This window comes from Emiliania huxleyi (genome assembly GCF_000372725.1).
Source record: "Emiliania huxleyi CCMP1516 chromosome Unknown EMIHUscaffold_165, whole genome shotgun sequence".
NCBI lineage: Eukaryota > Haptophyta > Isochrysidales > Noelaerhabdaceae > Emiliania > Emiliania huxleyi.
Window position 1 is genome coordinate 169,916 of NW_005200931.1, and position 13,300 is coordinate 183,215.

Sequence of the window (13,300 nt, forward strand, 5' to 3'; positions counted from 1 at the left end):
GAGCCCGCCATCTGCGCGACGCGCTCGTTCTCCGACATCTTGCTCTTCTGCTTTGGCCCGTCCACCCACCGCTTCCGCTTCTTCTTCAGCTTTTTCTCGCGGTTGCGCTCGAGCTCCTCCGCCGCCTCGGCCGCCTCCCCGTCCAGCGACCGCCTCTTGCCGCCGCCGCCGGCCGGGCCTGCGATCGCCATCAGCTGCGCCACCTTCGAGTCGACGCCGGGTGGGCGGGCGGCGGCGGCGGAGCCCGACGCGGCGGCGGCGGCAGCGGCGGCGGCGGCGGCGGCGACGCCTCGCACGACGTAGCGGCGCGAGGAAGCGCCGAGGCTGATCTCGGAGCCGTCGCGCAGCGGGCCGCACCGCTCGCACGGTTTGAGCTTCGCGCCGTCGACAAACGAGCCGTGGGACGAGTTCATGTCGAGCAGGTAGAGGCCGCCGTCCTGCTCACGCGCACCAAATCGTCATCGGGGCGGTCTTCACACCGGCGGGGCTGCAAGCCCCGCCGGCGGGGCTGCAAGCCCCGCCGTCTCCTGCGCGTGGACGAGCGCGGCGTGCACGCGCGACGCCGACGCGTGCTCGAGCTGCACGTCGCACCTGCAGCGGGGCGGCGCCGCCGACCGGTCACAAGTCGCGGCGCTGCTCTCCTCGTCCCCTCTCTGCGACGGGTTCGCACGTGAGCGAGCGGCCAAACGTGTAGACAGCGTGCTCGCCGATGGGCAAGCTGTCGAGCTCCTCGCCGCCTGACTCGACAGCTGGGCGGGTGAGGCGGCGACGCCGCACACACGCAGCCCGCCGCCCGCCCCGCCGCCGCCGCCTTTGCGCACAGAGAGAGTCGCGCGTGATGCGACCGGCGGCCCGACCGCAGCCCAATCTGGAGGCAAATCCGGCGCGCCGCCGCCGCCCGCCGGCGCCTACAGGACGGCGCGCAGAGGGCTCCGAGACGGGCGCCCCTCCTCCCCCGCCGCCGCGACCCCGCCCGCCTGCTGTGGGATGTACACGCCAGAGCGCTCGCCCGTCAGCTCGCGCTCGAACTCGGCGAGGCAGCGGAGGAAGCCCTCGTTCGGGTTGACGATCGGGCGGCGACCGGTGGCGAGGGCGAGCGCCTGCGCGCGGGTCGGCGGCGCGCGTCGCGGGCGGGAGGCGAGGGCGAGCGGCGTCGAGGGCGAAGGGCGAGGGGAAGGGCGGCGGCGGCGCTGGGCGGCGGCCTCGGAGAGAGGCGTCTTGCGCTCGCGCATCAGGAAGGCGAGGACGAGCGAAGCGGAGCGGGAGACGCCGCGAGAGCAGTGGACGAAGACGGCGCCTCCGCGCGCCTCCGCGTCGGCGATGAAGTCGCGAGCCTGAGCGGGGGATGAGGCTCAAGGAGAGACGGGTGGGGGCGAGACGGAGCAGCGGCCAGAAGCGGGCAGAGGAGGGCCCGGCGAGGGCGGTGGGAGGAGGGGGCGCGCGCCTTGTCAAAGTGCTCCTTGATGTCGGCCGCGGCGACGTCGCGCACCGCGCACCAGAGGTGCCTCACTCCCGCCTCCCGCACGGCTGCCTTGAGCGACGCGGGAGGGTCTGCCAGCGCGGTGATCGCGTGGGTGACGCCGAGATGCTCCTTGAGCCGCGGGAGCGCGACGGCGTCCTCGATGTCGCCCAGGTAGAGGAGGCCGGGCAAAATGCACGACGGGTACGCGGGCGGCCGCTTGCCCGCCTTGGACGAGCTGCCCGCCGCGGTCAGGAACGGGCGAGCCGCCGCAAACGCGGCAAACGGCTCTGCGAGAAAGAGGGGCCGCTTGGCGCCGGCGCCGCGGAGGGAGGCCGCCGCGGCGGAGGCCTGCTCCGTGTCATCCGCGACCAGCACCACCGTACGCCCCGCCCACGCCGCGCGCTCGGGCGTGGTGAGCACGCCATCCTCGCCAACGACGGCGTGGTGCGAGCCGCGGATGCGGCGCTCGGAGAAGCTCTCGACGGAACGCAGATCCAGGACGAGCGGAGGGCCGCCGTGCGGCCAGTTCTTGCGGGACTGTAGCTCGTTGAACAGGTCGAGCGAGGTGAGCCCTGCGGTGAGCCCTGTCGTCATGGTTGCAAAGAACACAGAATGAAGAAAAGCGCAATACCGTTTTCGGCCTAAGTACCCAAGGTGTTTGCTGTTCACAGCCTTGTCTCGAGGTTCTCGAGGTGGATATCCTTTGGCCGCGTTGGGTAGCGAGGATTGGTGTAACCCGAGCCACGGAGGCGTGTTTTCTGACGGCCGACCGTCAGTGCACGGAGTTGCCCCTGAGTATGAGATCATAGAGGCTCTGGATGAAGCGCGGCATCAGTTCAATATCGTCGTTTAGGAAGAGAAGGTGCGAAGACGAGTTGGCGGCGGCCTTGGCGGCGGCATTATTGCCGGCGGCGTACCCAATGTTGGCGCAGATAGGCAGGTAGGATACGAGCATGCTTTTTCTCCCCAGCCTGGCCTTCAAGCCACGGATCACAGTCGCAGTGCCATTGTCGCAACCGTTGTCTGCGATGATCACCTCGTAGGCGAAGCTCGTCTGCTGGCGCGCAAGGGAGTCTAGCATGATGCGCAGGAAGGTATTGCGGAAGATCAGCACGATTACAGAGAGCACTGACCGCCGATCCGATGGAGCACCAGCTTCCGGCCGCGCCAGTTCCTCTCCACGCAGATAGTGGAGCGGCCACTGCTGCCGCTGCTGTTCTTTGCTGCTGCACGTTGTGACGAGCTGTCCATGGCTTTGCAAGTGCGTCTTGAGGGCCGCAAGATTGCACTCCGTGTCCGTGCAAAAGGCTCTGCGCAGCTCGACCTCATCGGGCACGCCGCGCTTGCTCACGTGGCAGGAAAGCGAGCGGCGAATAGTGCTGCGCGACGGGCCGTCGCACGGTCTGAGGCAGCCGTAGACGCGGGGCTCCGTCGTGCCATGCTCCTGGTAGTGTGCGCGAAGCTTTGCGTGCAAACATGCGCCTTGCTGCGGGCAAAAAGCGGCTTTGAGATCGGGATAGCGCGCCGCATAACATCGCGCGTCCGCTTCGCAAGCCGCGTCGCAAAGTTCCCTGCCACGATCGCGCGTGTGGTTTGCCCGGGTTTGGCTAAAGAAGTCGTGAATGTGTTGCACACGGGAGCCATCCTCTGCCCGCAATTGCGCCATGCCCGCATCCGTGCGCTCATCGTGCACCTGCGTCTCTTGTGCCGTCGCACATGCGCCCAGGATCGCGGTCAATCGCAAGCCGACGGGCGACATGCCATGGGAGCGCCGGTTCGGGCTGGAAGTTCGTTTGGTTATACCTACTAGTACTCCCGCCCCTTATTCAGGGAAAAGGGAATGCCTTTGCGCAGGTCCAACCCTCGAGCACTTGAGCACTTGAGCACTGGATAGGGTCGATTCCGCATGGTACGGGACCCCTCGATCGTCTCGCCCTCCCTCGCTCCGCAACAGCTGCCCCTACGAGCCGTGGCAGAATGGGGCGTGCGAGCGTGCGAACGCTACCTGCGGCAGGATCGTGCGGGAGATGATGGCACGCGCAGGGGGGCATGGCGCCGCCCAGCTCTACCAGTACTGGGGCTACGCCTGGGTGTACGCGGCCACCATCGCCAACGCCACCTTCGCCGTGCGCGACACCGGCAAGTCAGCGTACGAGCTCAAGACCGGGCAGCGCCCCAAGATGAACATGTTCTACCCGTGGGCGTGCAAGATGATCGTCAAGTCGCCCTCCCACCTTGTGGCGAACGGTGTCTCACCCACGGGCGAGATGGCGGCCTTCCTCGGCATCTCGCGCACTTCGCCCGGCTGGAAGTACGTCATCACCGAGGGTCCGCGCAAGGGGCACATCGGCACCACCACGCAGGCGACATTCTGCGTCAACGAGCTCTGGAACGGCATCGAGTACCGTGCTCCTACCTCCGACCTCACCCCGACGGACATCGAGGGCGCGTGGCCGGAGCCTGTGACCGCGGACGAGACGCCCGACGAGTCGGACAAGGCTACGCTCGACAACAACGTGACCCGCGGCGACTCCGTCTTCCTCCCCACCACCGACAACCACGCCGGGGGGCTGACCCTCGACGAGGAGGTGGTGATCATGCCAGACCCGGCCAACGACGGCAACGTCAACCCGCCCGCAGCGGGTGCGCCTGCGCCGCGCACCACCCGCAGCCGCGGCGGCGTCTCGACGGGCGAGTACAACAACATGCTCAACGCCCGCCTCGCCGCCAATGCCACGCCCTTCGGCATCTGGGCGGCTGCGGCGGCCGCATCCCCATCGTCGTCGGTCTACCGCAACACCACGGACCAGTGCGTCGCGTACATGTCGAGCGTGGACGGCCAGATCATGCCCATGCCGGACAACATCGTGCCCAAGCACTACAAGGACATCGCCAACATCCGCGACCCCAAGCTGCGCGACGCGTGGTACAAGGCGTATGACACCGAGTTCCTCGGCCTCATCCAGAACGGCACGCTCAAGCCCATGCGCCGCCCCGCCAAGGTGCGCGTCCTCCCGCTGAAGGAGATCGCCTCCCGGAAGTCCGACGGCCGGTGCAAGTGGCGCGGCTGTGTCATGGGCAACCTGATGCGGCCCGGCGTCGACTTCACCAAGACGTTCGCGAGCGTCGTCCGCTACGGCACGACCCGCACCGTGCTCAACGTGGCCGCGCAGGAGGACATGGAACTCATCACGTGCGACCAGCCCATGGCGTACACCTGGGCGGAGCGCGGGGAGGGCGAGACCTGGTACTGCGAGATGCCGAAGGGGCTCAAGGGCAAGCCCGAGTACTGCTACATCGACCCCATCACCGGCGAGGAGAAGGACATGGTGTGCGAGGTCGGCAACCTCTACGGCGCACCATCCGCAGGTAACGCTTGGTGTGAAGGTCTTCAGTGACCACTCACAAGCTGTTCCAAGGCCCGACAGAAATGTACTGTCAAAACTTTGTTCAAACAAAAGTCCTGGCCCGCGGCCCCCACACCCACAATGACTATCAATCCAGGCTGCGGGTGAAGGGCAAAACCGCGCCGCTGCAGACGGTTTTTGCAAAACCGCGCCGCAGCGGTACGAAACTGCGCAGATGCAGTCCAGGGGTGGTAAGGACACTATGTGTGTGTGTGTGGCCGTAGACTAGACGGCTGCGCGGTCGTCGGTCTTCAACAGCCCCCCATCCTCGCATCGGGTAGCGAGGCTGAGGATCTGAAGAAGCTAGACGACTCCTACATCTCCTACTATCGCGCGCACAATTGCGCAGCCTCCTAAAGGGTGGAGGACGAACATACAAGTGACTCGGGGAGCTCCAGGAGCGCCCATACTGCCGGTTGTCGACTACATTTGATGAAGGGGAAGTCGGCGTTTCCCCTCTGTGCCGTCCTAGGCGGTGTCGTTCATGATCTCCTTGCGGAACGACTCGAACTCCTTGCGCGGGAGCGGCTTGGTGAAGAAGTCGGCGAAGTTCTTGAGGCTCTCGACGTACTCGACCTTGACCTCCCCGGACTCGACGAGCTCGCGAATCTTGAGCTCCTTGCGCAGGATGTGCTTCGTCTTGTCGTGCATGACCGGGTCCTCGGCGACGCGCAGCGCGGCCGTGTTGTCGATCTTGATGATGGTCGGGCCCTTGGGCTTGTAGCCGAGCGACGCGAGGAGCGAGCGCAGGTGGACCGCCTCGCAAGCCGCCAGCGTGCCGGCAGAGATCTCGGCCTCGAATGTCGAGAGGGAGATGTGACCCTGCTTCTTGGAGAAGTACGAGATGATCGCGGTGCCGATCTTGAAGGCGCAGCCGGAGGTGCTCTGGCGGGTGCACCAGTTCGCGTCGGAGCAGCCGAAGAGCTTGGGGTCGGCGACGCGCTCGTAGTGGAGGCCGAGGTCCTGCGTGCCGATGAGGTAGATGAGGCAGCGCTCGGCGGCGGCCTCGATGTTCGCGTCGGGCCAAGCCATGCAGCGCGCCAGCTGCGAGACGGTGTACTGGATGTCGGGGCGCGCGTTGGTGGCGAACATGAGGCTGCCGATGAGGCACTGGCAGCGCTGGAGGAGCTGCGGGTCGGGCGCGGTCTTCTTCTCGGCTGCGCTGATGACGATGGACGGGAGGTCCTTGTCCGCGGGCACCTTGTAGCCCGCGTGCGTGACGCCTGACGGGAAGAAGCGCGCGCGCAGCGTGTCGATGTACTTGCTGGCAGACAGCTTGAAACCGGTCTGCGTCTTGGTGATGTTGAGCCCGAGGAACTCGTGCACCTTTCCCTCGTGGACCTTGAGCGGCTTGCCGACGTGCTTGTTGAAGTGCTCGATGTACTCGTGCGCGAGCGCCCTGCCAGCGGTGGTCCCGGAGTGGAAGATGCCGAAGTCGTCCACGTAGATGACGACGATGAGTTTCGTGCTGTTGCGGGTGAGGACGAAGCAGCTCGGGTCCGCCTCGGACTGAACGAGCCCAGGAAACGCCTTGTTGATGGACTTGACGTGGTTCCACCAAGCGTTACCTGCGGATGGTGCGCCGTAGAGGTTGCCGACCTCGCACACCATGTCCTTCTCCTCGCCGGTGATGGGGTCGATGTAGCAGTACTCGGGCTTGCCCTTGAGCCCCTTCGGCATCTCGCAGTACCAGGTCTCGCCCTCCCCGCGCTCCGCCCAGGTGTACGCCATGGGCTGGTCGCACGTGATGAGTTCCATGTCCTCCTGCGCGGCCACGTTGAGCACGGTGCGGGTCGTGCCGTAGCGGACGACGCTCGCGAAGGTCTTGGTGAAGTCGACGCCGGGCCGCATCAGGTTGCCCATGACACAGCCGCGCCACTTGCACCGGCCGTCGGACTTCCGGGAGGCGATCTCCTTCAGCGGGAGGACGCGCACCTTGGCGGGGCGGCGCATGGGCTTGAGCGTGCCGTTCTGGATGAGGCCGAGGAACTCGGTGTCATACGCCTTGTACCACGCGTCGCGCAGCTTGGGGTCGCGGATGTTGGCGATGTCCTTGTAGTGCTTGGGCACGATGTTGTCCGGCATGGGCATGATCTGGCCGTCCACGCTCGACATGTACGCGACGCACTGGTCCGTGGTGTTGCGGTAGACCGACGACGATGGGGATGCGGCCGCCGCAGCCGCCCAGATGCCGAAGGGCGTGGCATTGGCGGCGAGGCGGGCGTTGAGCATGTTGTTGTACTCGCCCGTCGAGACGCCGCCGCGGCTGCGGGTGGTGCGCGGCGCAGGCGCACCCGCTGCGGGCGGGTTGACGTTGCCGTCGTTGGCCGGGTCTGGCATGATCACCACCTCCTCGTCGAGGGTCAGCCCCCCGGCGTGGTTGTCGGTGGTGGGGAGGAAGACGGAGTCGCCGCGGGTCACGTTGTTGTCGAGCGTAGCCTTGTCCGACTCGTCGGGCGTCTCGTCCGCGGTCACAGGCTCCGGCCACGCGCCCTCGATGTCCGTCGGGGTGAGGTCGGAGGTAGGAGCACGGTACTCGATGCCGTTCCAGAGCTCGTTGACGCAGAATGTCGCCTGCGTGGTGGTGCCGATGTGCCCCTTGCGCGGACCCTCGGTGATGACGTACTTCCAGCCGGGCGAAGTGCGCGAGATGCCGAGGAAGGCCGCCATCTCGCCCGTGGGTGAGACACCGTTCGCCACAAGGTGGGAGGGCGACTTGACGATCATCTTGCACGCCCACGGGTAGAACATGTTCATCTTGGGGCGCTGCCCGGTCTTGAGCTCGTACGCTGACTTGCCGGTGTCGCGCACGGCGAAGGTGGCGTTGGCGATGGTGGCCGCGTACACCCAGGCGTAGCCCCAGTACTGGTAGAGCTGGGCGGCGCCATGCCCCCCTGCGCGTGCCATCATCTCCCGCACGATCCTGCCGCAGGTAGCGTTCGCACGCTCGCACGCCCCATTCTGCCACGGCTCGTAGGGGCAGCTGTTGCGGAGGGTGATGCCGTACTTGAGGCAGAGCTCGCGCACGGCGCTGGAGTTGAGGACGACCTCGTTGTCGCAGAACGCAACTCCTCCGCGGAACGTGTGGCCGTCCTTTCCCTCGTTCTCGGCGAAGTACTTGCGCAGGTAGGCAGGCGTCTGGCCCTTGGTCTGCAGGATGTACGGCGTGATGGTGCTGGTGTGCTCGTCGACGACCATGAGTGCGTAGCAGTGCCCATCGACGCCTACCACACCCTTGGGCGACCAGAGGTCGTAGTGCGACGAGCCCCCGAAGCGAGTGGCCAGTGGCCGGCCGGTGCTGCGCCGCGCGTGGTACTTGGCGTTCGCCTGCAGCGCGGCGTCGTCGAGGCCCTCGTTGCGGTCCATCTTGGAGAGGTCTGGCACGCCGTCCGCGATCTTGCTGAGGTCCTTTAGCGCGTCGCCGGAGATGCACAGGGCGTGCCGCCAGAAGGTGCCATCCGTCGGGCGCCGCCCCGGCTTGCCGCGCACGATGGCCTTGGCGGCGTTGGCGCCGACGGATGCGCCGAGCGGCATCAGGTGGATGTTGAAGTCCTCCCCGAAGTAGATGGTCTGCCCGGAGGGGTAGTTGAAGCGTGGTGGGCAGAGGTCGAAGCGGACCACGATGTTCTGCGCCTTGCACTCCTTGACGCTGACGAGAGGCATGGCGAGTCCGGGCGCGTACAGCGCGTTCACCCACTCGGTGTTCACAACCTTGGTGTCCTGCGGCTTGGTCGGGTCAGCCAGCGCGAAGGCGTACGCGGTGCCGACGCCCTTCGCCTTGAGGTAGTCGTTGTTTGCGCAGCGGATGTAGATGGGCTTCTCGGGCTCGCGCCACCCGTGAGGGAAGTAGTCGGGCGTCGGGAACATGTTCATGCCCGCCTTGGAGTCGACGCCAGCGGCATACGATCCCGGCATGTTCACACCGGCGGTCGTGTCGTACGCGTCGACGACCTTGACATGCCCGACAAGCGCGTGTGCCTGCATCGCGTCCATGCGCGCCACGTACATGGCGAGCATGATGCACGTGTACGAGAGGACGAGCGGGACCGTCTTGGGCACGTCGATGTCATTCACCGCGCGGAACATGTCGCCCGCGACCTTGCGGTAGATCGGCTGGAGCGGGTCCTCCTCGATGGCGTACTCTGCTCCGCCACCTGAGCCAGTCGCCGGCCCGGTGGACAGCTCGAGGGGTAGTGCGGTGACGGACTCGACCATCACGCCCATGTTCGAGGGCTCGTCCACGGCGTCGGCCACAGGCGTGCCGATCGAGGCAGGCGAGCCCATGTAGACCGGGATGAGGCACGCGAGCAGGACAAGTAGGATGGAAGCGCCGATGTACGGGCGAGGCAGCGCGGTGACGAACGAGGTGAACTTGACCCACAGCCCGCCGCGCGCCCGTGCCTCCGCCGCATTGCGCGCCGCCGTCTTGGCCTTGAGGATGGCGGGCGTGTCGGTGGGGTTGGAGTCGGGGAAGGTGTCCTCGACCTGGTCGGTGCCGACGCCAGCGACAAAGCCGCCGACGATGCCGTCCGGGTCGAACGTGCGGGTGACAGAGTCGGCCAGCGCCGCCCGCACCTCCTCGTGGTCGGTCGCGGTGGAGTCCGACTTCTTGAAGGGGTCGTGCGGGAGGGTGCGGCCGGGGGACTTGGCGCACACCTTCTTGTACGAGGACTGGGCCATGCGCACCTTCGTCTCGTGGTCGATGCGGTCGGGGAGTTCCTCGAGCACCTTGGCGACAGGGACCCCCTTGCAGATGAGGTCGCCGATGCACTTGCCACCGTGCAACCCATTGCAGTGGGGGCACGGCTTGCGCCCAGCGGCTGCGCGGCCGCCGCGGTCCCCGCCGCCCTTGTCGGACTTGATCTGCGCCTGGAGAGCGGCGACCTGGGACTCGGCGGCCGCGAGCTTCTCCTTGAGCACGCCTTGCGAGGCAATCTCCGCCTCGAACGCCGCCTGCGCAGCCGCCTTGGCCTCGTTGGCGCGGTCCGCGTTGTCTTGGTCGAGGATGCCCTGCATCGCGAGCGTGGACGCCTTGAGGCCGTACGTCTTGCCCGATTGCGCGGCGAGTTGGCGCTGTATGCCGATCTGCACGCGCATGTTTGCGCCGAGCGTGGCCCCCTTGGCGGCGATCGCGTCGAGGATGTATTCCTCGATCACCTCGTCGGGGAGGTGCCACTGGGAGTCCTTGAGCAACTTGTTCGCCTGCTCGATGCCCGTCTTGAACTTGGCGAGGCTCGCGGACGTGAGGTCCTTGAGAGCGTCGGGGGAGTACGCCTTCTCGAGATCCGCGCGCAGCGCCTTCGTGCGCACGTTCTTGGAGTTCGTGTCCTCCGACTCGATGAGCGACTTGATCGCCGCGATGCCCTTCTTGATGTCGTCGTAGTGGTCGGCGTCCTCGTCCGCCAACATCTCGGCGAGCGTGTCGTCGTCCTTGACGGCGTTCTGCAGCGCACCGTAGAGTTGGCGCGACAGAGTCACCGACAGGTCCTTGAAGAACTTGTCGATCATGGCCGGGATGAGGCCGTCCGCAGTGCCGATGTTCTTGTAGCGCACGTGCAGCGCGACCGCCTCGGCCTCGCGCTCCGCGCCCGGCCGGATGGTGCCCACCTCGATGATGTCGAGGAGGTACTTGTGTTGCTTCGCCGCGGTCCGCAGGTTGCGGAACCACTCGTTGAACTCCCGCTCGGAGCTCTGTTTGTAGGCCGGAATCACCAGCTTGTCCGTCGACGACATGTTGTCGTAATGTCCCGGGGATCGTTGCCCCGCCGCTACCAACTGTGAAGGTCTTCAGTGACCACTCACAAGCTGTTCCAAGGCCCGACAGAAATGTACTGTCAAAACTTTGTTCAAACAAAAGTCCTGGCCCGCGGCCCCCACACCCACAATGACTATCAATCCAGGCTGCGGGTGAAGGGCAAAACCGCGCCGCTGCAGACGGTTTTTGCAAAACCGCGCCGCAGCGGTACGAAACTGCGCAGATGCAGTCCAGGGGTGGTAAGGACACTATGTGTGTGTGTGTGGCCGTAGACTAGACGGCTGCGCGGTCGTCGGTCTTCAACACTTGGTGGAACCACGTCAAGTCCATCAACAAGGCGTTTCCTGGGCTCGTTCAGTCCGAGGCGGACCCGAGCTGCTTCGTCCTCACCCGCAACAGCACGAAACTCATCGTCGTCATCTACGTGGACGACTTCGGCATCTTCCACTCCGGGACCACCGCTGGCAGGGCGCTCGCGCACGAGTACATCGAGCACTTCAACAAGCACGTCGGCAAGCCGCTCAAGGTCCACGAGGGAAAGGTGCACGAGTTCCTCGGGCTCAACATCACCAAGACGCAGACCGGTTTCAAGCTGTCTGCCAGCAAGTACATCGACACGCTGCGCGCGCGCTTCTTCCCGTCAGGCGTCACGCACGCGGGCTACAAGGTGCCCGCGGACAAGGACCTCCCGTCCATCGTCATCAGCGCAGCCGAGAAGAAGACCGCGCCCGACCCGCAGCTCCTCCAGCGCTGCCAGTGCCTCATCGGCAGCCTCATGTTCGCCACCAACGCGCGCCCCGACATCCAGTACACCGTCTCGCAGCTGGCGCGCTGCATGGCTTGGCCCGACGCGAACATCGAGGCCGCCGCCGAGCGCTGCCTCATCTACCTCATCGGCACGCAGGACCTCGGCCTCCACTACGAGCGCGTCGCCGACCCCAAGCTCTTCGGCTGCTCCGACGCGAACTGGTGCACCCGCCAGAGCACCTCCGGCTGCGCCTTCAAGATCGGCACCGCGATCATCTCGTACTTCTCCAAGAAGCAGGGTCACATCTCCCTCTCGACATTCGAGGCCGAGATCTCTGCCGGCACGCTGGCGGCTTGCGAGGCGGTCCACCTGCGCTCACTCCTCGCGTCGCTCGGCTACAAGCCCAAGGGCCCGACCATCATCAAGATCGACAACACGGCCGCGCTGCGCGTCGCCGAGGACCCGGTCATGCACGACAAGACGAAGCACATCCTGCGCAAGGAGCTCAAGATTCGCGAGCTCGTCGAGTCCGGGGAGGTCAAGGTCGAGTACGTCGAGAGCCTCAAGAACTTCGCCGACTTCTTCACCAAGCCGCTCCCGCGCAAGGAGTTCGAGTCGTTCCGCAAGGAGATCATGAACGACACCGCCTAGGACGGCACAGAGGGGAAACGCCGACTTCCCCTTCATCAAATGTAGTCGACAACCGGCAGTATGGGCGCTCCTGGAGCTCCCCGAGTCACTTGTATGTTCGTCCTCCACCCTTGAGGAGGCTGCGCAATTGTGCGCGCGATAGTAGGAGATGTAGGAGTCGTCTAGCTTCTTCAGATCCTCAGCCTCGCTACCCGATGCGAGGATGGGGGGCTGTTGAAGACCGACGACCGCGCAGCCGTCTAGTCTACGGCCACACACACACACATAGTGTCCTTACCACCCCTGGACTGCATCTGCGCAGTTTCGTACCGCTGCGGCGCGGTTTTGCAAAAACCGTTCTGCAGCGGCGCGGTTTTGCCCTTCACCCGCAGCCTGGATTGATAGTCATTGTGGGTGTGGGGGCCGCGGGCCAGGACTTTTGTTTGAACAAAGTTTTGACAGTACATTTCTGTCGGGCCTTGGAACAGCTTGTGAGTGGTCACTGAAGACCTTCACAGTCCTTGTAGTGCTTGGGCACGATGTTGTCCGGCATGGGCATGATCTGGCCGTCCACGCTCGACATGTACGCGACGCACTGATCCGTGGTGTTGCGGTAGACCGACGACGATGGGGATGCGGCCGCCGCAGCCGCCCAGATACCGAAGGGCGTGGCATTGGCGGCGAGGCGGGCGTTGAGCATGTTGTTGTACTCGCCCGTCGAGACGCCGCCGCGGCTGCGGGTGGTGCGCGGCGCAGGCGCACCCGCTGCGGGCGGGTTGACGTTGCCGTCATTGGCCGGGTCTGGCATGATCACCACCTCCTCGTCGAGGGTCAGCCCCCGGCGTGGTTGTCGGTGGTGGGGAGGAAGACGGAGTCGCCGCGGGTCACGTTGTTGTCGAGCGTAGCCTTGTCCGACTCGTCGGGCGTCTCGTCCGCGGTCACAGGCTCCGGCCACGCGCCCTCGATGTCCGTCGGGGTGAGGTCGGAGGTAGGAGCACGGTACTCGATGCCGTTCCAGAGCTCGTTGACGCAGAAGATCGCCTGCGTGGTGGTGCCGATGTGCCCCTTGCGCGGACCCTCGGTGATGACGTACTTCCAGCCGGGCGAAGTGCGCGAGATGCCGAGGAAGGCCGCCATCTCGCCCGTGGGTGAGACACCGTTCGCCACAAGGTGGGGGGGCGACTGACGCGTGGTACATGGCGTATGACACCGAGTTCCTCGGTCTGCGCCACATCGGCCGAGATGGGCAGGCCGTGTGGGGGTGGGGGAGGGGGGGGGCAGTGGGGGAAGTGCGAAGC

The 13,300-nt window shown here is 65.9% G+C and overlaps 3 protein-coding genes across 3 annotated transcripts in view; 1 reads left to right on the forward strand and 2 right to left on the reverse strand.

The window, feature by feature from the left end:
- The window catches only part of EMIHUDRAFT_456015 (hypothetical protein), a gene marked incomplete at its 3' end in the record, with an annotated part of 2,597 nt that extends 534 nt beyond the window's left edge, over positions 1–2,063 (reverse strand). The window contains exons 1-7 of the mRNA XM_005785007.1: positions 1,445–2,063; positions 1,248–1,334; positions 969–1,052; positions 671–741; positions 480–591; positions 297–437; positions 37–134 (exon numbers count right to left, since the gene is read on the reverse strand). Coding sequence (XP_005785064.1) covers positions 37–134; positions 297–437; positions 480–591; positions 671–741; positions 969–1,052; positions 1,248–1,334; positions 1,445–2,056 — 1,205 coding nt within the window. The 5' untranslated portion in view covers positions 2,057–2,063. The remainder of the gene's footprint in view (positions 1–36; positions 135–296; positions 438–479; positions 592–670; positions 742–968; positions 1,053–1,247; positions 1,335–1,444) is intronic.
- A 1,305-nt stretch (positions 2,064–3,368) lies between these two features.
- On the forward strand, positions 3,369–5,064 carry EMIHUDRAFT_230613 (hypothetical protein; the record flags this gene model as incomplete). The annotated part of the gene is made up of 4 exons (XM_005785008.1): positions 3,369–3,389; positions 3,526–4,388; positions 4,967–5,003; positions 5,056–5,064. The coding sequence occupies 4 exons, from the start codon at positions 3,369–3,371 to the stop codon at positions 5,062–5,064; spliced, it is 930 nt and encodes a 309-aa protein (XP_005785065.1).
- A 7,437-nt stretch (positions 5,065–12,501) lies between these two features.
- EMIHUDRAFT_230615 (hypothetical protein) lies at positions 12,502–12,810 on the reverse strand (the record flags this gene model as incomplete). The annotated part of the gene is made up of 1 exon (XM_005785009.1): positions 12,502–12,810. One exon carries the CDS (start codon positions 12,808–12,810, stop codon positions 12,502–12,504), a length of 309 nt encoding a protein of 102 aa, XP_005785066.1.
- Between the last annotated feature and the right edge of the window lie 490 nt (positions 12,811–13,300).